Source organism: Schistocerca americana, chromosome 1, assembly GCF_021461395.2.
Source record: "Schistocerca americana isolate TAMUIC-IGC-003095 chromosome 1, iqSchAmer2.1, whole genome shotgun sequence".
NCBI lineage: Eukaryota > Metazoa > Arthropoda > Insecta > Orthoptera > Acrididae > Schistocerca > Schistocerca americana.
In genome coordinates this window covers 106,844,916-106,869,584 of record NC_060119.1, presented here as the reverse complement: position 1 = coordinate 106,869,584, position 24,669 = coordinate 106,844,916, and the positions used below count along the sequence as shown (strand labels likewise).

The following is a 24,669-nucleotide window of genomic DNA, read 5'->3' as shown; positions in this document are numbered from 1 at the left end:
TTTAGTCGCCTCTTACGACAGGCAGGAATACCGCGGGCCTATTCTTACCCCCGAACCCGCAGGGGGGTTGGCTGGATCAGGGAGTCATTTCTCCTACTCCATCGCACCAATGGGCCACTCCTTTGATGGCGATTCAGAAGCCCAACAGTGTCATGCTCCACTGTGATAATTTTAAACAAATGGTCAATGCGTAGTGTATCAAAGATTTGTAACCCAATCCACAGCAGGCAAGGTTGTTAAAGTTATTAATGCGGAGGGGTGTGGTGAGGGGTCGTATTATTTTTCCTGCATCATCTTGCAGTTGCCACTAGACACAGTTTCTTGGACTTTCCCGGGCCTCAATATCTCTTTTGGGTTTTACCAGTTTCATCACTTGCCATTTCGAATATTTTCTGTGCCAGGAATTTACCAATGGTATCTGCAGTCCAGGACATTCCTTGTTGCGTCAATTATCTGGATGACTTCTGGGTAACAGGCTCTGATCAGGAGGAGCATTTACAAAACTTTTTAGTCAGTTTTCCAAGACCTTCTGCAGAGTGGTCTTCATGGCAAGCCGGAGATGTGCAGATTTTCACCCTGAACCCGTATTTTTTGGGTCATGTGCCTAGTAAAAATGGTCTAGTCCCCACAGACAAGCATATCTCAGCCATTGTCAACCTACCAGCATCCATGAATCTTAAGGAACTCCAGTCTTGTTTGGGAAAGATTTTGTATTATGCTCAGTTCATTCCCAAGGCCATCCACGTCTGCCATCCTCTTAACTGGCTTCACCAGAAGGGCTGTACATTTGTCCGGTCGGCACATTGTAAATGAGCTTTTCAATCTCTCAAGCAGTGTTTGTGCTTCGCTCCCTGTCTGGCTTCCATTACACTCGGTAAACCTTCAACTGTGGCCTGTGATGTGCCTGAGTATGGCCTTAGTGCCATCCTGTCCCATCAGAACCCAGATAGCACCGAACAGCCCATTACTTATGCATCAAAGATGATTGAAATTTCTAATTAATTACAGACTGGAAGGTGATCTGTATTGGCTTCGAAGAAACCTTTAACAATCAAGATCACTTTCAATACTATTTATTCCTGATGACCAGTTTCAACAGTTAAGACTGTCATTTTCTGAACTTCAAAAAACTTGTTATACATCCTATTCCATTATGCCTGTATCACACACACCATATTGACATTCTAGTGGATGGTATATAACACATTCCACACAGGTTTGTTAACAATAAAAACAGTTGAACTCTGTACTTCAAAGAATGTGAATCCCTGCTACATTTAACTTGTTCTGTAAATGTAACAGTGTGCACAAATCTGCACTGCTGCACAATTCAACATCTGAACAAGCATCAGCAGAATGCATGTGCGTGGACATCACTTGTTAAGTAAGGTATTTTTTTAACAGTATAGTTTTTGTTGGTGACAAATCTGTTTTTGTTTTTAACAAACCTATGTGGAATGTGCTATGAGGTTTGATCAAAAAGTAATGGGAATTTTTAATTTTGCAGCCTTTATGCCTCCGATTTTTAAAGGGTGTTTTTCTTTTTTTTTATGAGGTTGGTACACATGTTCCTAATGTGTGTTTGCATATTCAGCTGTTCAAAAAGGTTGTGTGTGTTTATGAGTGCGCAGTGAATTTTTAATTTTGGAAAAGATAGCTCAAAAAATTTGTATCAAATTTTGCTTGAAAAATGGGGTATAAACATTTCAAAAAGTGTCGAGAATTCACTGAAGGTGACGACTGCCCTGAATGTACTATCACACCAATTACTGATGACACTGTGGAAGTAGTAAAGAAAATGGTTCTGGAAAATTGCCAAATTATGATCAGAGACATTGTTGATGACACTGGCATATCCTTTGGCTCATGACAAGCAATTTTTTCAGATGTTTCGGACATGAAACTTGTAGCAGAAAAGTTTATTTTGAAACTGGTCATTTTCCACCAAAAATGACATTGTGTAGACATCAATCAGCAATTGCTGAATGAAGTTGACAGTGATCCAGAACTTCTAAAGAAGGTTATAACAGGTGACAAAACATGGGTGTATGGTTATATGGGTATGACATCGGAGCCAAAGTTCAATAGTCCCAATGGAAACTGCTTGAAGAGCCACAACCGAAAACCATTTGACAAGTTCAATCACATTTGTAGGTTCTCCTCATTGTTTTCATTGATTACAGTGGACTTAAGCATCACGAGTTCCTGCCTTAAGGGCATACTAGCACCCCAAATAAAACAACCAGAAGGGTCATTCCATGTCAATTCAACCAATTTGAGAAAATGTTCCAGCTGATAGTCTCAGATTTGGCCGAAATTTACACCAATGCTACCAAGTGTGGAACACTCATGTACAAAATTTTAAGTTCCCCAGCCAATTAGTTCCAGAATTATGGCTTGTGAAAGAAGGTGGCATGACCCGGAAATTGCAACCTGCATCTGGCAATCTATCTTGAGACCCAACTTCAGGTCTTAACAACTTTGGAACTATTCTGCACAGTCCAGTGAAATTTTTACAACCCAGTAACATCCACTTAGAGAACACACTCTGTGAATCAAAACACCAACAACATATTTCTGAGGGAAAATAAAAAATTCCAAAATGTGATTAAAAAAATGTAATACGTTAAAAGGTACATATTGTAGGTGCCCTCTATGCCAAATATAATTCACTCAAAAAGGGTATAAATTTTTTTGTGGTAAGCTTAATGTGCCCTAAACACACACAGAACTCATCTTGCCCATAACAGTCATACAAACAGAGTTACATCCACACGAAAATACAAAAATTTGAAAAATTACCTGAAAAACACGGATTTTCTAAGTGTGGTAGCACAAAAGGGACAAGTGATATACAAGCCAAATTTCAAACACTGCATAAGTAGATCATAATATAATATGTGGCAAAATTTCAACTTGTTATTGCAAGATATTTGTGTACAATAAAAGTTGACAGAGATGTATTTGGTTACGTTTCTTTTAACACAATTTAGCAAGTAATAGTGATGATGCAGACAGCTTGTTTCAGATTAAGCTGCAGAAATTGTTGGGAACCATTAGGCAACAGAAAGTTAAACAATGGTAGTTTTCAGGGACAGAATGAGTCATTGTTAGGCAGGAACAACAAAGGAAACAAGCAACAATTACAGGTTATTCATGTTTTTAAGATTCTAGCTCAGACTGGTCAGCACTGTTGTGGAAAGTCAGTATGGAGGCAGAAGAGTGTACTAGTGGTGCTTTTGTTCAAACAAGTTGCAGTATTGGTAGAGCACAAGCATTTGAATGTCATAAAACAACATATTGAACAAAATGTGGCATTCACTTTGTACTGTATGATCTGCATGAATCGGACCAAGATTTGTTGCTATGGAGATGCGGGATACACCCTGTGGGCACAAGAAGTACAGTTCCAGGAAACTGTAGTGTTTGTTATCATCATATGAAAGTGTTTCTGGATAAGTATTCTTTCCTACAAAGAAGTCGTTTTGATCCATTTTGGATTCATAAGAAGACAGTGAAGTGTAGCCTCAGAGAAACTGATATAAAATCAGTATTGAAAGTTTATCAGTGCATGGGACTTAACATGAAACCAGGACAAAAGTTATGTTCCAGGTGTGTTATACCGCTAAAAAATGAAGAATATTCTGATAATTTATGTGACAAGACGAAGAGTATCAGCCACCTACAACCACAGCGGATGAGCAATTAAATACTTCAGTGACTGCTCTTGGGGAAGACACACAAAGTTGGGAAAAGAGACAGGACCAGCTAGGGTAGAAGAAAACTACAAGAAGCTCAAATGGAATTAAAACACAAAATAGCTGACACACTAATGATGGCAGAGGAAGAACTATCTGCTTCAAAGGAACAGAAATCATGCCAGAAATGCTCTGATTTGGACAAAATTGTGCATGATTTGAAAGAAAAATGTGCCATATCCACACGCCAGAAAAAAGTTGCGATTCTTAGCCTTGCACCTTCCAGCTGGTCTATTGACTACACTGCAAAGAAATTCAATGTTTCTACATATATGGTAAAGCAAGCTAGGAAAATATAAGCAACCCAAGGAGTGCTTCCACAACTTCAGCAGGCTCAGGGTAAGCAACTGAGTTCAGAAATAAAGGTGCTAGTGTCGGAGTTTTATGAAAATAATGGCTACAGCCGAATAATGCCTGGAAAAAAAAGACTATGTAATGGTGAAAATGGGAAATGTATGTGTACAGATGCAAAAAAGACTGTTGCTATGCAACATATCAGAACTATATGTAGAATTCAAGGAAAAGTATCCCATTACCAAAGTAGGTTTATCATCTTTTTTCAATCTTCGGTCAAAATGGGTTGTGCCTGTAAGTGCAAGGGGCACACACAATGTTTGTGTATGTGAGACCCATCAAAATACTAAACTGATGTTTGCTGCTATAAAGGATTCTGGTCTGGGTTATAAAGGTGCAATAAAGATGCTAGTGTGTGACATCAGTTCCTACCAGTGCCTGATACACAGGTGTGAAAAGTGTCCTGGTAAGGCAAATCTTGCAGAACACATGAATAACAAACTGTATGGTGAACTCCTTATGGATGATGATGAACTTGTTTCTTATAAACAATGGACACACGTGGATGCACAAGTCTTGAAACAAAGCAAAGTACAGTGGAAGATTTTGTTGAAATGTGTTGTCAAAAAACAGACAAACTGACCACACACAACTTCACAGCAACAGCTCAATCGCCTTATCTCCAGTTTTGTAAGGATAATTTGAAACAAGATGAAATTATAGTAATACTAGACTTTTCTGAAAATTATACATTTATAGTTCAAGATGCCATCCAAGGATATCATTGGGAAAACAGTAAAGCAACTCTCCAACCATTTGCTATTTATTATAGAGGTGAATCAGGTGATGTGTCTGTCATGAACCTGTGCATTTTTAGTGACTGTTTAATTCATGATGCCATTGCAACATTTTGCAAAATACTTCAGTGATGGGGCAGCTAGTCAGTAAAAAAACTGTGAAAATCTCAAAAATTTATGCATGCATTACCATGATTTTCAGATTCACACAGAATGGAATTTTTTCACAAGAAGTCATAGTAAAAATGTATGTGATGGTACTGGTGCTACCATTAAGTGCATGGCATCACGAGCTAGTCTGCAGCACCCTACAGAAGGTCACATTCTAACACCTCTTCAATTATTTACCTGGGTACAGAAAAATATCTGTGGCATATAATCATTCTATGTTTCGAAAGATGAGGTGAAATCAGTCGAAGAGTTGCTAAAAAGCAGACTATAACACCCTGTTGCAGGCACAAGGAGCCATCATCACTTCTCTCCAGCGGACTCTGACAATGTGCAGATGAGTAGATTGTCCGGTTATAGCTATAGGTTCATGCACAACATGTGTCTTCACAGTGTGTCTGACTCAGGATTCAGAAGCAAAAACAGCAACATACAACCAGGTTGCTATGTTATTGCTGTTTATGATGACAAATGGTACTTAGGATATGCTGCAGAGTGCTGTGAACCAGAAGGTGATGTATTTGTGAACTTCATACCACCAGCACGACCAGCGAGATCATTTCATTGGCCACGTTTGGCAGACAGGTGTTGAATTCCTTTTGAACATATTCTTATGACAGTTCCAGTTCCCACCACAGTGTCAGGAAGACAGTACAATTTGCCACTCAATGTACAGAGTATAGTAGCTAAAGCGTGGGAGAACTACTTTTCGAAGCAGAATCGACTGGTTTTTAGCAGTTAAGGTGCAGTAAACATTAATGATAGGTTGTGTTAATCTGTATATATGTTGTTGCTTAGTGATTAAACAGTTGTGGGAGAGAATAAGAAGAGGCAGAACAGTTTACGATATGTTTTTACAAAATTGTGTTGTGGAACAATTGCCACATCACAAAATACATCTGTCACCTTCCATTGTACACAAATGTCTTGCAATAACATGCTGAAATTCTGAGATATATATCATTATGGTCTACTTACACAGTGTGTAAAATTTGGCTTGAATACCACTTGTCCCTTTTGTGCTACCACACTTAGAAAATCCATGTTTTTCAGGTAATTTTTCAAATTTTTGTATTTTCGTTTGCACGTAACTCAGTTTTTGTGACTGATATGGGCATGGTGAGTTCTGTGTGTGTTCAGGGCACATTAAGCTTACCACAAAAAAATTTATACCCTTTTTGAGTGAATTATATTTGGCATAGAGGGCACCTACAATATATACCTTTTAATGTATTACATTTTTTTAAATCACATTTTGGAATTTTTTATTTTCCCTCAGAAATATGTTGTTGGTGTTTTGATTCATTCACAGAGTGCGTTCTCTAAATGGATGTTACTGGGTTGTAAAAATTTCACTGGACTGTGTGGAATAGTTCCAAAGTTATTAAGACCTGAAGTTGGGTCTCAAGATAGATTGCTAGATGCGGGTTGCAATTTCCGGGTCACACCACCTTCTTTCACAACTCATAATTCTGGAACTAATTGGCAGGGGAAACTGATACTTTGTACACGAGTGGCCCACACATGGTAGAAATAGTGTACTTAATTTCAGTTAAACCTGAGACTATGAGCTGGAGCCCATGGTTGAACTGACATGGAATGACCCAGAACTGTGGCAAAACTAGTAATGGAAATTGCAGCACTATAACGCTCCCACTCACATTTCAATGGTTCATGATTTTTTGGCAAAAAACAAAACTGTTAATCTGCCTCAGCCACCATATTTGTCGAAAATGGCCCCCTGCGACTTCTTTCTATTTCCAAGACATGGGAACCATGGAAAGATGACATTTTGCCACCATTAATGACATAAAAACAAAATCACTGATGGAGCTGAACACTATAATGAAAAAGGAGTTCCAGAAGCACTTCCAAGACTGGAAAAAGCACTGCACAAGGGTATTATATCTGAGGCGGATTACTTTGAAGACGACAAAGTTGATGATGAATAAATACAGAAAAACAAAAATTTTCATTACTTTTTGATAACCTCACATATACTATCCACTATAATGTCGACATGACGTGTGATACAGTCATAATGGAGCAGCACTTATAACACCAAGTTTTTGAAAGATCAGAAGGTGATAGTCTTATCAAATGAAACTGGTCATCAGGAATAACTACTACTGAGTGCAATCTTAGCTATTAAAAGTTTCTTCAAAGCATCAAAGACACTTTCTGCCGCACAGTATAATTATTCACAAGTGGAAGAGGAGGCGCTAGCTATTATTTTCGGGCTTAAGGATTTCCACATCTTGAGTATGGGGTGAAGATCCTGCTCATCACTGCTCACTAATCATTGGTTTATTATTTGACCCCTCATTATAAGCAGCTGGATATGACTATCCACTGGTTGCAGCACTAGGCCCTCTTTCTCAGCATCTACTGTGACAACATTCATTACCACGCCACTGCTCAAGGGGTCAATGCCGAAGTGCTATCACAGCTGCCGATGGAGCCCAATCCAGAGTTCAATCAGCTGAGGGCTCTTGTGTTCGCACTGGATGAGACCTTGCAGCAAAATCTGTCAGACTTTCTGTTGATGACACATGAAGTCGTGACCCCCATGGACCCCGACCTGCTTTTCCAGAGTATCATTTCAGCAGTCGAGTTGGTTTGGTAGGAGTACATTTCTTCAGGTGTAGGCCCAGTGTAGTGTCCATTTTCCCTTTTCCATGATTGGCTCAACATTGCCCTGGGGGTTCATACAGTCACAGATGAATGATGCTGCCATGTTGTCATCCCCCTGGCATTGCATCCTCACATACTCCAGCTGCTATGTGCGTCACACTGGGGTATAACTCATATGAAGACACTGGCTCAACGTTAAGTCTGATGGTCAGTGACTGATTGTGTCATCGAACATCTGGAGTGTTCTTGTGGGGGTCTTACACAGAACCAGGCTGCACCGCCATCCCATTTCTCTCCTTGGCGATTCCCAGAACACCCTTGGCACAATGTGCATGTCGAGTTCACCAGGCTCTTTTTGGGCAGCATGCAGTTGTTGGTGGTCACTGTATTTTCCAGTTTCCACCACTTAGCCAAGCTGTCCTCCACAGCATTGACTGCCACAGTTCACTCACTGCTGGTTACTCTTGCGATCGAGGGATTTCCAAGGACCCTGGTATCAACAACAGTTGGCAGTTTGAGTCACAGCAGTTTGAGGACTGTTGCGTTTGCGGTGGTATATAACATCTGATCACCACTCAATTTCACCCACTTCTAACTTGGAGGTGGAGTACTTTGTGCTTACATTTAAAGCCCAAATGAAGACATCCGTGTCCGTTGCTTGACGTGATTATGCATTGTTGAGCTTTCTGGCTACATACTGTGCAATGCCAGTTGAGGGGGCAGTCTAGCAGCACGTTTGCACAGATGCCAGCTGCAGGCTCTCCACGGTTAGCTGCACCCTGAGTCGCAAACCAACTGTGGACCACTCTGTTTTCCTCCCGGAGCTGCCATTTGTGCCCAGTCTTTTGACAGGTGGCAGGGTTGGCTGCTGGGTGTCATGGTGAGCAACAAAAGTTGGAAGTGGTTTGTGGTTGATGTTGGTAGGGAGCAACTGACCCGCCATGCCAATCAGTTCCACCTACAACCTGTTGGAACATCACTACAGTAGCCTCCTGGTCTGCAGGTTGGGTCATGACATTGTTCCAGATGAGCGCTCCTGCTCGCAGCGACGTGCTTTCATGTTGTCGCTCCATGTGCTCTGCTGTCTCCTGTCACCAACAACAGCAGCTCTCAGTGGAGCCCACACTTGTGCCTGCCAATCTGGAGCTCATGGATTTGGATCCACCCTCCTCCTCTTCCTCTTCCTCCTCCTCCTCCTCCTCCTCCTCTTCCTCTTCCTCTGCCTCCCCACCCCATCATCGATGGAGGTGCCATAATTTCCGCTGCTACCAGTGGACTCCCACTGCCACAGCATCCATGCCCATTTGGGTGGGGCCAGTGTCACTGGAGTTAACTCTCTGCACGATTGGTCCACTGCCAGTTTTTCCAGGGACTTCTCTAGTTCTGTGTTGGTGGTTTCGGCCCAAGGCTAGTCACTTCCGACTCTATGTGGCCTTTTCAGAGGGGAGGGATTTACTATCTCTCCCAGCAGACGCACGATGGAGGCAGCCAAGCTGATGCGAACAGTGCAGAAGCCTGCCGTGGGAGGGTGCACACGACAACGTAGTATGGGCAGACCTACTGCAGGTGGCAACAGGACAGGCGGGCTAGCACTTATTTAGAGTTCAACCACAATGGACCTCAGCTAACGTATCATGCTGTGTGTTGGGCAGAGTGCTGTCAGTCATATGTACCAGCTGTGCACTGAATTCTTCCCATGCTCATCTCTATGAGGGTTCAGTCTCTCTGCTTCCTACAGATCAATTCACATGGCAAGTTCATTTCCCTCCCATGGAGTTCTTTTTCCCCGGCTATCACTGAGCCAATGTCAGCCCATGAAGTGTGAGTGCCAACTGTATAGCGAAGTGATGTTGTCACGAATGTGCAGATACCAACTCACCAACATTCAATGATTAAGTGAGAAAATGACTGTTCAAATAGAAAGTGTACAAAATGCACAAAACACTAGCAGGTAATAAAGTGCATGAACTGGTTGTACTTAAACCTGTTGCTTTGTTGATGGTGAAATATATATCAGAGAATATACAAGAGGCAGTTTAAAATGAAGTTTGTGCGATGAAATATTAATCTCCACCTTGAAACAGTACAATGCATACTCTGGAGCACAGCAGATGGTGCAGAACTGGTAGGAGGTGGTCATGTAACTTGGCTGGTTGATTGGTTGGGTGGTTGGTTTTCAGGGAGGGGACCAAATAGCGAAGTCATTGGTCCCATCGGATTAGGGAACGATGGGGAAGGAAGTCGGTCATGCCCTTGTTAGGCAGTGCACTAACAACTGCGCCACCTCACTCAGTTGGTCACGTGACTCTCACCACTACAACACTAGCATACATCTTGACGGTGAAAAGCGTGTGTACATGACAATCACTTACATGGAATCAAAACATTAAGACTGATAACTGTGGAGACGTGACAGAATGATAGAAAGGAGCCACTGTGTTTGAATGTGCCCATGGCCACAATGTGAATGAAATTAACTGATTTGTTGGCATATCAATGTGAATTGTCCAACATGTCTATAAGAATGATGTATTAGTCACAGTTCAAACTCAACAAGAATTGCTACTGCAGTGAATGCAGGGCCATCTCAAGTAGTTTGTGAGCAAACAAAGCAAAGGCAATACCATGCAATGTACAGGGAGTAAGACCATTGCTGAAAGCTACACATACAGTTACAAGTCTTCAATGGGCCTAACAACACAAAAACTGGGCAGTGAGCGAGTGGAAGCATGAGGTGTGGTCTGAAAAGCCAAAATTATGTAAGACACTGATGGCCCAGTGAAACAATTAACTCACAATGTGTGGAGGTAGTTCAAGACTGAAGGTGATTCTGAGATGCTTTGAGTTACATGCTTTGGAAATGTTTTAGTTCTATGACCCGCTCCCACTCATTTAGGTCACTGTGAATGTGTATTTTCTCAGCCACAAAAAGTTGCCCTTTCTTCAACATCTTCACAATGAGTATTTGTTGACACACCCATCTTCCAAAATGACAAAATGTGTGTTCATAGGTGTGCAAGCACATGTTCCTGGTTCGATGAACACTTAAGCATCCTACTGCATCTTGACTGACTCACTAAATCAACCAACCTTAATCCAACATAAAAAATCTGGCTCTATTTGGAACAGCAAGTGAAATGTAGCAATCAATATCTCAGCAATTTCCTAGCTCTACAGGGCATAATTATAAATGAGTGACTTCAACTGAAAAATGACGTATCTAAAGAAACTTGACAACCCTCTTCCTTACCAATTAGAAAACATTTTGAAGGCCAGGGGTGGTGTTACATAGTACTAGCGTGATGTCTTCTGGTCTTGGTAAATTCTTTTCTACAGTGTGCTTATAAGATACACTTAAGGAACTGGGGAAGTGACAGTTAAGCAGGAGCAAATGAGGCTTGCAAAAAACACACACACACACACACACACACACACACACACACACAGTCAAGCAAAGGAACCAAAACAAGCAGAAGACTGTTGAACAACATTGTAAATGTGGTAAGTGGCTGCTTACAAGCCCGTAAATGGGATTAAACATTAATTTTCAAACAAAATAGACAGCTGTTTACTTGTAGGGTATACTAATGTAAGGAATGAAAACTTGTTTCAAAGAGCATTAGACATGTGAAAGAAGATCACACAGAAGTTACTAATCTTTCCTACATCATTATAATCTTTCCCTCTCCACACATTACCTCAGTTTGACTTGAAATGCTGCAAGTAAAATACTATCTCCAAAGGATTAGCCAACATCCAGCACGTCTACAATACGACCTAGCTGAAACTGACTAACTGTGCTAACTGACACCATCTATGCCTAACATCCTATACAACAGTCAAAATAACAGATTGCTCTTTCGGTAAATTAAATGAAGTTACTATGGGCTCAGCATTTTCATGTATAGTACATGATTTTTAGTACGTCTAGATCAACTTTCAGTCAATCATCGCATTAGTAAGTGGCTTTTAGTATGTCTAGAGCAAGATTCAGTGAATCAACACTTTAGCTATCAGCAAACAAGCAAATATGACTTCAACAACTTCACATTCTATCTTGTCTTTCCATTTCCTCCTGGTAAATGCCTGGCAGGATGCATGGGTGCATTACAACATACACAACAGGAGTGCAATAGTTTAATACACTACAACAGGGGCATAATACAGCTCTGACGAAATGTCAAATACTTCAGTGGGGTAACATATGGTGAAAATGAATAGTTATTTAAATGAATGTAATGGGAAAAATCACACAACAAACAGTGTGCTGACAAATAGTTGAAGAGAAGGAAATAAATAACACATTAAGAACAATTCATGAAATGTTGAATGAGAAGAGAGATGATACAGGGACTTGGGAATGAAATTAATTTCACATAGGACATTATCATTTAATATTCCTCCATTGTACAGGTTCACAGAAATGTTTGAAGCAGTGTGGTAGTTTACATATAGGAAGCTGTCATTAAAGACACAAATGAAAGGAAAAGATGTGGTCCTTTTACACTGATATCATGATTAATCAGGCTATCATATATATGAGCAAGACAAAAATAGTTCTTTGATTCTAAATGCAAACACAGTTTCCAATGAAGGAAACTGTTTCATTACACACAGCATTTGAACTTTTCAGGATGTAGGGCATATACCTCCAATGTCAGCAGCAAACAAAAAGATAACAATGTGTTTAATACCTTTCACTTTTTTTTTCTAAAAGATAATTTTCTACAATTACAATGCTACTCAGTAAAGTAAAAATGTACACAAATAATTGATAAATAGTTTTCATACTAACATTTTCTAGCTCTGTGAAGGAGAGATTCCTCCTCCATAGGTTTGTAAACCATCCTGATTCCACAACTGTAGCAAATGCGTAAGATATTATACTAAGAAGCAGCAGCAAACAGACAGCCACAATGAGTGCTGTAAGAAATAAAAATAACTGAACCATGACTGAATAAAAACTATGAAAATAAAAATTATGAAAGAGAACAGAAACATAATTTAATAACTTTACATAACATACTTAGACAAACAGTTATGATGCAAATATGAAAATATTTCACACTACTGAATCATTTGTATCATATATACATACGAAGAAACTGTGAGTCAGGCTTCTTTATAATGTATAAGTCACTGCAAGCATCATCAGATATATTCCACCCATATACACCATACTCTTTGAATGTAACGTTCCTCCTGCAATAGTTGCATCCAGACCATTCAAATTAAGACAGTCAGCAATCTCCTACATGGAGAAAAATACTAGTATGGCAGAAATATTTGTACTTACAAACACCATTTGGAAGCATTGAAAGAGTAACGCAATAAAAGAGGAAATGTTGTTTTCACTGTAAATGAAGCATTTTCTAATGCCCCAACTGTGTACCAAGGCTGATAGTCACACTGAAAAGAAAAGAACATAAGTATGATTTCTTTTACATTTCTAAGACATTCTTAAATGCAGTAAGGATTAATTAAATTTTAGAGACCTTGTGAGTTCAGCATCACCATTTGTTTGACTATAGAAAAGTCTACATTCAGTTGCATGATAAAATTATAAATGAGCTATGCAATACACACTAATTTTTGCTTATCAAACAATAGAATATCCAGAATAAATAACAATAACAATATCAATTAAGAGAGATTGCTGTTCCTTAAATAGAGAAGGTGTTCACCAGCGCACAGCCACATTCAAAAGTAGATTGTTGGATATTTTCAGCTTTCATGAACAATCCTTCATCACATCAAGAAACAGCACTCACAGACGACAACAAGCGCATGCTTGTGCGCACGCTGACACTGACCAAATAGTCTACATTTGAATGAAGCTGTCTGCCTTTCAACACCACCTCTTTGTGGTTAGTACCAATCTATCCTAGTTGTTAACCTGTGCATTTGCATGTTTTCCGTAAAAGCATAATGCTATAACAAGACAGGTAAGCTATTTGCTTAGCAAGACTTTACCATAGCAGCAGGAACCAGAGTCTCAGTAAGAGAGTAGGTAGTGGTTTAACACTGGATTATGAAGGGGTGAAATAAACAACATTCCAGAGGATTTCATTTCTGCATGTGGATGTTCTGCACTTGTCTAAACGAGAAGGTTAATGTCGATCTGCGTGTAGTAGGTGGTATACATACCATGATTAGCGCAACCACAATATAGTGCACAAATGATGCTTTAGAAAACAAGACAAATTATTCAGTATTTAACAGTTTACCTATGCCTCTTGCTCAGTTTCAAAAATACACTAGACTCTTGCTAAATAGGCCAATCCTCGCACATATGGGTGCCGGATTAGCGGAAGTGCCAGATTGTTGAGTGTGTCTAAAATTTAGTATAAACACACAGGGATTGTACTTTATCAAATCAAAAGATACATCCATTTTTACAGAAAACTTAGTCCTTGAGTGTGTACATGCATATTAGTATCACCTGTCATTGACTATTAAACATGTCCCAAAGTTTTAGTTGTCACCATGATGATACGTGATGGTACTGTGCTTTATCACACAATGGGCTTTAAGAGCATTTCATAGTTACTGCCATGTTTCTGATTGTTGGTCAATGTACTCCAGGAAGACGTCTCTAACTTCAGCACCAGCAGTTTGAGATATCCTCATGTTCTCTCCTCCTATGTCCTCTTCTTCATCAGTTTCATCATAGCTTTCCTGTGAGGTTATGATTACCTCTTTTATGCTGAAGTTTGGTCATAAATAGTTGCTCATCCAACACCGTTGCCAGCAACAATGGTTTCCTGCGAAGAATCTCAGTTGAGTTTATATCTAATTCTGAGTTTGTGCTTGAGGTCTAGCATAATGTGTCTCCCTTTAGAAGCCATGACAATGACCTGTAAGGAAAGCCACAATTTCAAAGTGTACAGGATTGTTGAACACTGTTGCAGACGAAATTTCATTACTGTAGGCATCATTTCAGGTTGAATGACTAGAGGTTGGATGTGTGCCGGATTACTGAGAGGCCGGACTACTGAGGGCCGTATTAGTGAGACTTTAGTGTAATGCATGGCAAGTTGTTAAACAGACTTCAATGGATTTGGTCACACTCTAAATGTAATATCCAGATAGACAATAAGATGGCATAGACTGACTATACAGCTCAGCTGCTCAAAGAAGTAAGTCTATTTCACTATAAGTGAAACACTTGGTTTCAGAAAAAGAACAGTTTAAACAGAGTTTGAAAGACTTTTTAATAAGCAACTACTTCTACTCTATGAATGAATATCGTAACAGAGACTGTCAGGCCAGCTTAAGTAAAAATGTCTGCCAGGTTTCAGTTTCGACAGCACTTGGTCACAACAGTCAAGATTAGGTATTTTGCGTATGATAAATTTCTTAATAGTGCATAATAATGTTTCATTCTGACAGCGTATTAATTCCGTAAATATAAGCTGTTCCAGTTTACTGTATTGTATTCACCTATTTTGACAATCTCCTGACAAATGATCCATAATTGCTGTCCTATGAAAAAATGTTATTTAGAGACACTGTACAAATGCATGAAGTATTGAAAGGTGGAAATCAAAACACATACAGAAATCAACAACAGTCCTTTTCTGAAGACCTTAATACCAAAACAACTACTTTTTCACAATGAGTCCATCTTCCTTTCAAAAATACAAGCAAGAATTATACACCTTTAGAGGCACATCGTAATCATTACATCCTACGAGGGTCACTCCAAAGGAAATGCACACTATTTTTGTAAAAATACAGTTTTCATTCTGCATGTGTGAAAGTTTTACAGTGTGTAGATACATCCTTCCCACTTGTTTTCAAACTTAGTTCAACCCGTTCCCGTGAGTGGCGCCATCACAGCATGTCTTCATGGTGGCTGCTACACTTGACGTTCACCAGAAGCAACGCACTGTCATAGAATTCCTGTGCTGTGAAAATGAGACAGGGGGAAATATCCAGAAGAGGTTGAAAAAGGTGTATGGAGATGCTGCTGTCGATCGCAGTACAGTTAGTCGGTGAGCAAGCAGGTTACGTGATGAAAGCGGGCACGGCAATATTGAGGATTGTCCTCACAGCAGCAGGCCTCATACTGCACACACTCCAGACAATTTGCAGAGAGTTAACGAATTGGTGACTGCTGACAGACGCATCACAGTGAACGAATTGTCATGCTACGTTGGGATAGGGGAAGGAAGTGTTTGCAGAATACTGAAAGTGTTGGCATTAAAAAAGGTTTGTGCTAGGTCGGTTCCCAGGATATTGACAGTGGCTCACAAAGAAACAAGAAAAATGGTAAGCAGCAAACTTTTGGAGCAGTACGAGAATGGTGGAGATGAATTTCTTGGAAGAACTGTGACAGGTGATGAGACATGGCTCCATCATTTTTCACCAGAGACGAAGAGGCAATCAATGGAGTGGCATCATGCAAATTCACCCAAGAAAAAAAAATTCAAAACCACACCTTCTGCTGGAAAAGTTATGGCTACGGTGTTTTTCGATTCCAAAGGACTATTGCTTGTGGACATCATGCCAAGTGGAACCACCATAAATTCTGATGCATATGTGACAACACTGAAGAAACTTCAAGCGCGACTGATCAAGTTCGACCACATCGGCAAAAAGCAGGCTGTTTTGATGTTGCATGACAATGCACGGCCACATGTCAGTCAAAAAACCATGGAAGCAAACACAAAACTCGGATGGACAACACTGAAACACCTGCCTTACAAGTCCTGACCTGGCTCCATGTGATTATCATCTCTTTGGGAAACTGAGGGACTCTCATCGCGGAAGAAGGTTTGAAGATGATGACTCCCTAGTGCACACTGCCAAACAGTGGCTCCAACAGGCTGGTCCAGAATTTTACCGTGTGTGTATACAGACGCTGGTCCAAGATGGCGTAAGGCAGTTGAGAGGGATGGAAACTATGTGGAGAAATGAAAATATTGTTCCTAAGGATGTATCTACACACTGTAAAACTTTCAAACATGTAGAACAAAAGATGGCTTTAAAAAAAAAAAGTGTGCATTTCTTTTGTAGCGACCTCATAGATGAGATTCCTGAAGTAAAAAGGAGAGATCAGAGTTTAACACCTCACTGATGCTGAGGTCATTAGAGATGCAGTTTTGTGTCAGTTGAACAAGGAAAGAAAAGAAAATGGCCATTGTTCTTTTAAGGAATCATCCCAGTGTTTGCAATACATAATTTAGGGAAACAATGGAAAATCTAACTCATGATGGCTGGACAAGTATTTCACTCTGTTTCTCCTTAGTGTAAGTCCAGTGTCTTAACCAATATGCCACCTTGCTTTGTGTTGAACTTAAATATCATGGCGGTAGTCCAATCAACAAGCTACAATGAAATGGCTTCCTGTGTAAAGAAAACTGGGAGCAATTTGATCCACACATATGACAACAGTTCAACAGGAAGTGCTACCGGTATGTATGAAGTTTTAAAAGCACACCAACGTTAACAACAGTGCACTGATAGAAAAAAATTAATTTATTACGCAGAATCAAAACTCAATCACTGCTGGCTAATGACGAGAATTTCCCTATAAATCAGATTACTTGCTTCCTAAGATGGACATTAGTGCATCTGCAAATTTTGTTCCACCCATCTTCAGTGAAGAAATTCACAAGGATTAGACCACATAAAAAAAAAAAGTACGTAACACATATTTATAAAAGAAGAGAGCTAATGTTCATTCTATGAAGCCAAAATGAAATGGTACTTGAGAAAGTTGAACAAGTAAAAAATCTGAAGACTTTCAATTTAAGGATGACATCAGACACACAATGGAAGGGTCCTCACACAAATGTGAAGATTATGCCACTCTTTGAGTGATATTACATGCCCTGGATGAAACATTCCATTGAAAGTGTAAATGTAGGCCTACAGGTGTCGATCAACAGACGGGCAATTATACAGAGGTCCATTACACAGCATGATCTAAATCTCAATGTTTACAGTAAGAAGTTACATACACAACTAATTTCCAAGAGTCAGGGTCTATGTATTGGGAGACTGAAGTAAGTAGTAGTAACACCAATATACAAAAGTGGAGACAAGCAACTGACTTCTAATTACAGACCAATCTCAATTTTTACTCTGTTCTCAAAAATTTTGAGAAAGTAGTTTCCAACAGAATGCTGAACAATCTTTCTGAGTATAGCCTTTTAACAATAGCACAGTTTGGGTTCTGTAAAGACTTGTCGACTGAGAATATAATGTGCAGTCTCACAAATTCACTTCCAATAGAACAAAACAAACACAAATTGCTCTGTTAGCCCTTCTGTGATCTTTCCATGACCTTTGACTGTTAGATCACAAAATTCTGCTGGGGAAACTAAATGATAATGTATTAGAAGTCTCCTCCTTGCATGGATAGAGCAATACCTTAACAACAGAAAACAGAGGGTCACATCAGCAAATGATGTAACAATGTGACAGGGATAAGGTTAAATTCAGAGTAGGGAAACTTTAAACATTGGAATGGCACAAGATTCAGCATTTGGAACACTCCTCTCTTTGGTCCACACAATTGATGTACTGGGAACTTTGGAGGACTTTTCAGAAACTATGTTTGTGCTGATCATACAAATACAAGTATGGTCCCCCCCCCCCCCCCTTCAACTGTCTTCTGACAGATTTGATGTGCCCCCTGCCCCAAGTTCCCCTCCTATGCCAGCCTTTTCATCTCAGAGAAACACTTTCTATCTATATCCACAATTATTTGCTGGATGCAATCCAATCTCTGTCTTCCCCTACAGTTTTTATGTTCTAAAGATTCCTATAATACAATGGAAGTCATCTCCTGGTGTCTTAACAGCAAACAGTCCATCTTTCACTACCATGCAATGTTCTGCTCCAAACACACACTCTCAGAAACTTTTTCCGCACATTAAAGTCTACATACGATACTAGTATACTCCTCTTGGTCAGGAACGTGATTTTTGCCAGTGCTAGTCTATTTTTTATGTCCTCTTTGAACCATCCATCATGAGTTATTTTGCTTCTTAAATAGCACAATTCCTTGACTTCGTCTACTTTGTGATCCCCAATTCTTATGCTAAGTTTCTCGCTGTACTTGTTTCTGCTACTTCTCATTGTATTTGCCTTTCTTCAGTTTATTCTCAATCAATATTCTGTAACCATAACTCTCTTCACTCCACTCAACTGATCCTGTAAGTCGTCTTCACTTCTATTAAGGATAGCTACCTATGTCATCAGTGAATCTTATCATTGATATCCTTTGACCATGAATTTTAATCTCACACTTGAATCAATCTTTGATTTTCATCATTGCTTCTTCAATGTGTAGATTAAACAGTACAGGTGAAAGACTGCATCCCAGTCTTATACATTTTTAACCCGAGCCCTTCGTTCTTGGTCTCCCACTCTTACTGGCCCCTCTTGGTTCTTGTACATATTATATATTATTCATTTTTCCCTATACCTCATCCCTACTTTTCTCAGAATCTCAAACATCTTGCGCCATTTTATACTATCAAATGTTTTTTTCAGGTTGACAAATCCTACAAATGTGTCATACCAGACATGGTTTCCTATGCTGGACAGGCCTCTATCAGAGGAGCCGGACACAGAGTGTGTCACACTGCTCCATCTTTTCCTTATCCAATCCCAAGCTCTCCTTTCTTGACATAGCAACATAGGGTGGTGGGGTGGGGGAGGTGACCCAAAAGTAGAAGCCCTTGGGGAGTCCACCGCTAGAAAAAAAAAATCCAGGTCCTCTAGGTTAAAACAGGTTCTGCTATGTTTCCCAAAGAAAATGAAAGGAAACTTGATGAATCAAAAGGCATCGACTCTGATTAACAACAATGGTTCTGATTTGTGGAATGTGGAATTAACATGGATTGGAAGGAATACTTGAGAATATATGGAAGCACTGAAAATTGATATCCTGGTAATGACAGAGAAAAAAAGAAAGGTATTTTATTCAGCTGGTTTCAAAGCATAAAGCCACTAAATAATTATGGGAACATAAATGTGTGGCAACTGAGTCAGCTAGTCATTGGGAGTCACATCTAAGTCAAAAAGACAGGTGTCACACCTAAGTCAAAAAGACACATGGGAGCAGAGGACCAATAACCACAGTGACCACCTGGACAGCACAATCCAGAAGTGACTAGTGCAGGCACTACTCACTTCCATGTCATGCTGTCCAGACTATCATGCATTTGTTTGACATTGGTGTGAGCCCCATGACTGACTGACTTAATCAATACACAGTTATGTTCCCAAAATTATTTGGTGGCACCTGAAGCTGAAGCTTTATGCCTCAAAACTGACCGTAGAATAAATTAAGAAATTATTGGCAACTAAAGCGGACTTTTATTCTACAAATATGTTCCTCACTTGTGGATGTTCACTTTATCAAATATTATGTAAAAAATAAAAGATGTGGAAAAGAAGTGATTTGAGACTATATTCTGTATTGGAGTGGAAAAAACTGAAAGAGCAAAATCACTGGCAATAGTTCTTACAAGAAGAAAATGCAAACAAGGAATAATTAACTAGAAGGAAGTGAATGAAAGAATAATAAGTGTAAAAATAAAAATTCATGGAATAAAACTGGAATTAATTGGGGGTGTATTGGCTTAATTAAGTTGCCCCTGAGAAGAAGAAAAAGACTTTTTCAATGACTTACAAGAAGTGGTCGATGAATGTCTAGATAGACGTGAATTCTTAATGATGGGAGACTTAAATGGACAAATTGGAAAAAGATTACTTGAGGACATTCATGGTCTGTGGGGGGAGGATGTAGAGAATAACAACAGTAGGAGGTTTATTAACTCCTGTAAGGTACAGCACTGGTCAATTTCAGCACAAAGGAATTCATAAATACATCTGGGTTAAGTCATCAAGGAACCTCAAATCAGTTATAGACTGTGTAATAGTGCAAAGACCATGGGAGATTTAAGTACAAGATATAAGGCCAGAAACAGGAACAGCGTGTCTCTGATTATTACTTAAAAAACTGCTTTTTCAATTAAGATCAAGACAAAACAGGCAAAGAAGGTTAATGAGGTTGGAAGTACAACCCCAGAGGACGCCAAATTATGATACATCTATTGCAAGAAAAAGTGTGAAAAGTCTGTAACAGCAAAGATTAAATCACAAACTGGATACAGTAGTGGAGCACTGAAGCATCAATAACAAGACTGGCGTCCAAAATTAAAGCAACAAATTACTATTTCCCCGACTTGCATCTAATTCACGATATAATCATACAAACTCAACCAAACGTCTGTACAATTGTTTTCTGCCTGGATGATGACATTCCAGTCAACAGACACCCATGCCAATGGTGACATCACGGCACCTATGAAACGTAGTGTTTGCTGGGTAGCCCCACATCCACAATCACTGTGTACAGTCACACATGGTGCAGTATAGGACTCAGAAGATGCCTACCAGACTCTCTGCAGTGGAGAACCACAGAAAGAAAGGAAGCAGGACACTCACAAACTGATGTGGCCCAAGGGCTTAGTGCGAATCGTTTTGTTGTTTCTTGTATGTGATGACAGTGTATACAAACCAAAACTGTATTCCGAAGACCAAAGCAGAGCTGACCACATGTCACTTCAGAAGAGAGGACCATTATTTGGCTGTAAGGCCACAACAGTAACACCTTAGTACTGCAACGGCAACTGTCATGTGAGCTCGCAACATCAACTGGACGCGTTGTATCGATGCAAATGGTGTGCAGAAGGCTTCAGCAAAGTAGCCTTTATTATTGGAGACCTGCTGTATGTCTACTTCTGAGGCATTTTCACAGAAGGGAATGTATAGTGTGAAGTCATCAACATGCCACCTGCGTGGTCGAACAATGAACCAAGGCTGTGTTCACAGATGAATCCCAATTTAGTCTGGATAGTGATTCTCAATGGACTCGCATATGGAGGGAATGTGGAACAAGATTTCAAAACCCAAACATTGTGAAAAAGAGACCGATATTGAGGAGGATCCCTAATTATATGGGCAGGGATTACATTGACCACTCAAACCGATCTTCAAGAAATTGTACAGATGAACAGCACCGTTCAACTGCTGTCATGTACTGTGACGAGGTCTTGGGACCTCATTTGCAGATGTTGAGAGAAGCCGTGGGCCCAGACTTTGTTTTGATGGACGATAATGCTGTACGGGTGGTTGATGTTTTCTTGAAAATGGAAGATACCGCACGCATAGCTTGGCCTGCTCATTCTTCCAATTTGAATCCAATAGAGAATGTCTGGGATGCACTACGGAGACTGCTTGCATCACATCAGCATCCACCAACCACTCTTCAAGACTGCGAGCAGCTCTACATGACGAATGGGCATTCCTGCCTCAACAAGAGACCGATGACACCATTCACAGCATGCCCCATTGTCATCAAGCCTGTACTGCTGGTCACACCCCATACTGAGCATATTAACCAGTTGTCGAAATGTGTGTGCAAATCCATTAAGCTGAAAAAATTAAAGAGCATTTTTGTCTACCATTATGCACATTGCAGTTGTTTACATTTTGTATTCTTTACATTGTTTCTACTTTGCTATCACCTGTTTGTACTGTTTAGTGGCAAAATAAATGCAAAATTACAAAATTTTTGTTTTGGACACCAGTGTATAATGTTTCCTCAAACAGTCTGTTAAGGCGGCCAGGTGGGCAGCTTCAGAAAGGGAAAGGGAAAAAGAGTAAGAATGGAATGATGACCATGGAGTTGTTGAAGGTGACTGAGGAAAAGAAGAAACTATGTCACAAATGGTGAACTTCAGGGAATAAAGAGGACTTGGAATACGATATTGCAGTGCCTGTGTTATTCTGATTATGATGCACAGTTCCTATGGAAATGCATGCATGACCAGTACGGGAATATACATAATGGATGTACAAGTCCAGGTTGTAGACACATGGTTGATGACACTTGAAAGTTTGCCTCTCACCATGAGTCATGCATGGATAGCCAAATGATAAGGCGTCCGCTTGCGATAAGCGGGAAATCCGGATTCTCATCTCGGTCCAGCACAAATTTTCATTGTCATCATACCATTCCACAGCTGGTGGTTGTCATGATTCACAGTTGCAAATACATTTTATGAAGAGGACTTGGATAGGTAAAATGCTTAGAGCTACAAAACCAACAATAAAGTGTAAGGAAGAGGCATGGGAAAGAGTATGTGGGGTAATAGAGCATTTGCTTGGATGTAGGACATCAGCAGAGTGCGGAAGATCAAAATGGCTAGCAATCCCACACCTACAAAATGATCTATATTTCTTGAACAGTGGAAAAAGCACTATGAAGAACTTCTGGTAGAAAGAAAAAGGAACCAGGTGATAGAAGTCTATAACGAAAGCAGTAAGCTAAGTAATACAGAGCCTACATTAAAGGAGTAAAAGAGGTATTGAAAAAAGCAATAAATGGAAAGGCAAATGCACTGGTAGTAGTTGTGACAGAATTCTGAAAATATAGACCACCTCAAATGCTGAGACTTATAAGTAAATTGTTCAATCAGGAGAGGAAATGTCAACAAAGTGGTGTAAATATAAGTAATTGGATAGGTAAAGAATCTACTCACGAAGCAGCAGCAATAGGAGAACACACTTACAAAAGGTATTACAGTTTGCAAACTTTCAGAGCCAGTTTTCTGGGAGAAAGATTGAAGGGGAAAGAAGAGGGTCGAAGGAAAAGAACTGATGAGGTTTAGGAAACAGGGTAAACATCGCAAAAGTCACAATGACCAGGGTTTTCTGGGTGACTTTTCCTAGCTCTACCTCTTTTCTTGAACTTCGGCAGTCTTTTCCTTCCCCCTCTTCCTTCCCTTCCAACTCTTCTGCCAGAAGGAGCCACTGGCTTCGAAAGTTTGCAAACTGTAATACCTTTTATATATGTGTTCTCCTGCTGCTGCTTGGTGAGTACATTCTTTTCTACTCAATTACTTACATTTTTAAAAACTGATTATTTTCAAGAGAGTGGTGTGTATCACACATATGTGCTACCTACAAAAAAGGAAACAAGAAGCACCCAAGCAATTATGGGGAATTAGTACTATGGCATCTATCAGCAGATGTTTTAAAACTGTACTAAAAAACAGGTTGGGAAATGAGATCAAGGGGAAAGATGTTAAGGGACCAAGCAGGTTTGACAGCTGGACAATCTTGCAGGGATCATATTTTTAGCCTTAGAAAAATAAGTGAGTGGATATATTCTAAGGGTCATGAAGCACATACAATATTTGTGACTTCAGAAGAAGTGCATGGGGAAAGTTTAAAGACCCATTCAAACACTGACAGGACAAAGGCAGGGCTACAACATGTTGCTAACTCTGTTTAAAATACGTAGGCTATGCATTATATATTGGAACAGTGGAATCAGCCAATCCGAGATATGAGTATTCCTCTCCAGCATGAAACTGTCTACTCATAATTTGCCAATGATCAAGTAGTATAGCTCAAAGTAGAGGGTATGTCAAATTTATGATAAAGTAGTTACTGGATGGACTTGAGCAAAGTGGGTTTAGAATAAATATAACAAAATATTTAGTAGTGGGAGGAGATGGAAGGGGTCTAGTACCGAGATAAGGAACCATTCAAGCAGTTTAAATACTTAGTACCTTTTTCTTATGGTTTTAGGGTGCAAAACTGCTACCAATGGGAGCGAAACTCAAAAAGTGGGAAACTGAAAAACAGAAGGAGAGCTTAGAAAACCACTATAGAAGGAGGGGAGATGGGGGGGGGGGGGTGGGGGGGGGTTGTTTTCCCCAAAAAGAGCTTCGTATGACCGACGTCATCTCACTGACACTGATAAACTGGAGAAGGTGATCCGCTGAGTGCGTGTCATCTGCTAAAATGGAAGATATATCAGGTGACAGCTGTAAACAGGGGTGTAGCAGAGTAAAATAGGGGCACTGAAGTAAAAGGTGTCTCACCGTCCACAGTTGAGAGCAGTGGGGACAAACTGGGGGCGGATCGCCACTTAAAAGATGTCGATGGCTAAAAAGACAGTGCCCTATCTGGAGTCTAGTTAA

The 24,669-nt window shown here is 40.0% G+C and overlaps 1 protein-coding gene across 1 annotated transcript in view; it reads right to left on the bottom strand.

Annotated features, from left to right (window-relative positions):
- The window catches only part of LOC124620513 (heparan-alpha-glucosaminide N-acetyltransferase-like), a 105,388-nt gene that overhangs the window by 71,278 nt on the left and 9,441 nt on the right, over positions 1–24,669 (bottom strand). The window contains exons 2-4 of the mRNA XM_047147074.1: positions 12,948–13,060; positions 12,750–12,853; positions 12,447–12,574 (exon numbers count right to left, since the gene is read on the bottom strand). Coding sequence (XP_047003030.1) covers positions 12,447–12,574; positions 12,750–12,853; positions 12,948–13,060 — 345 coding nt within the window. The remainder of the gene's footprint in view (positions 1–12,446; positions 12,575–12,749; positions 12,854–12,947; positions 13,061–24,669) is intronic.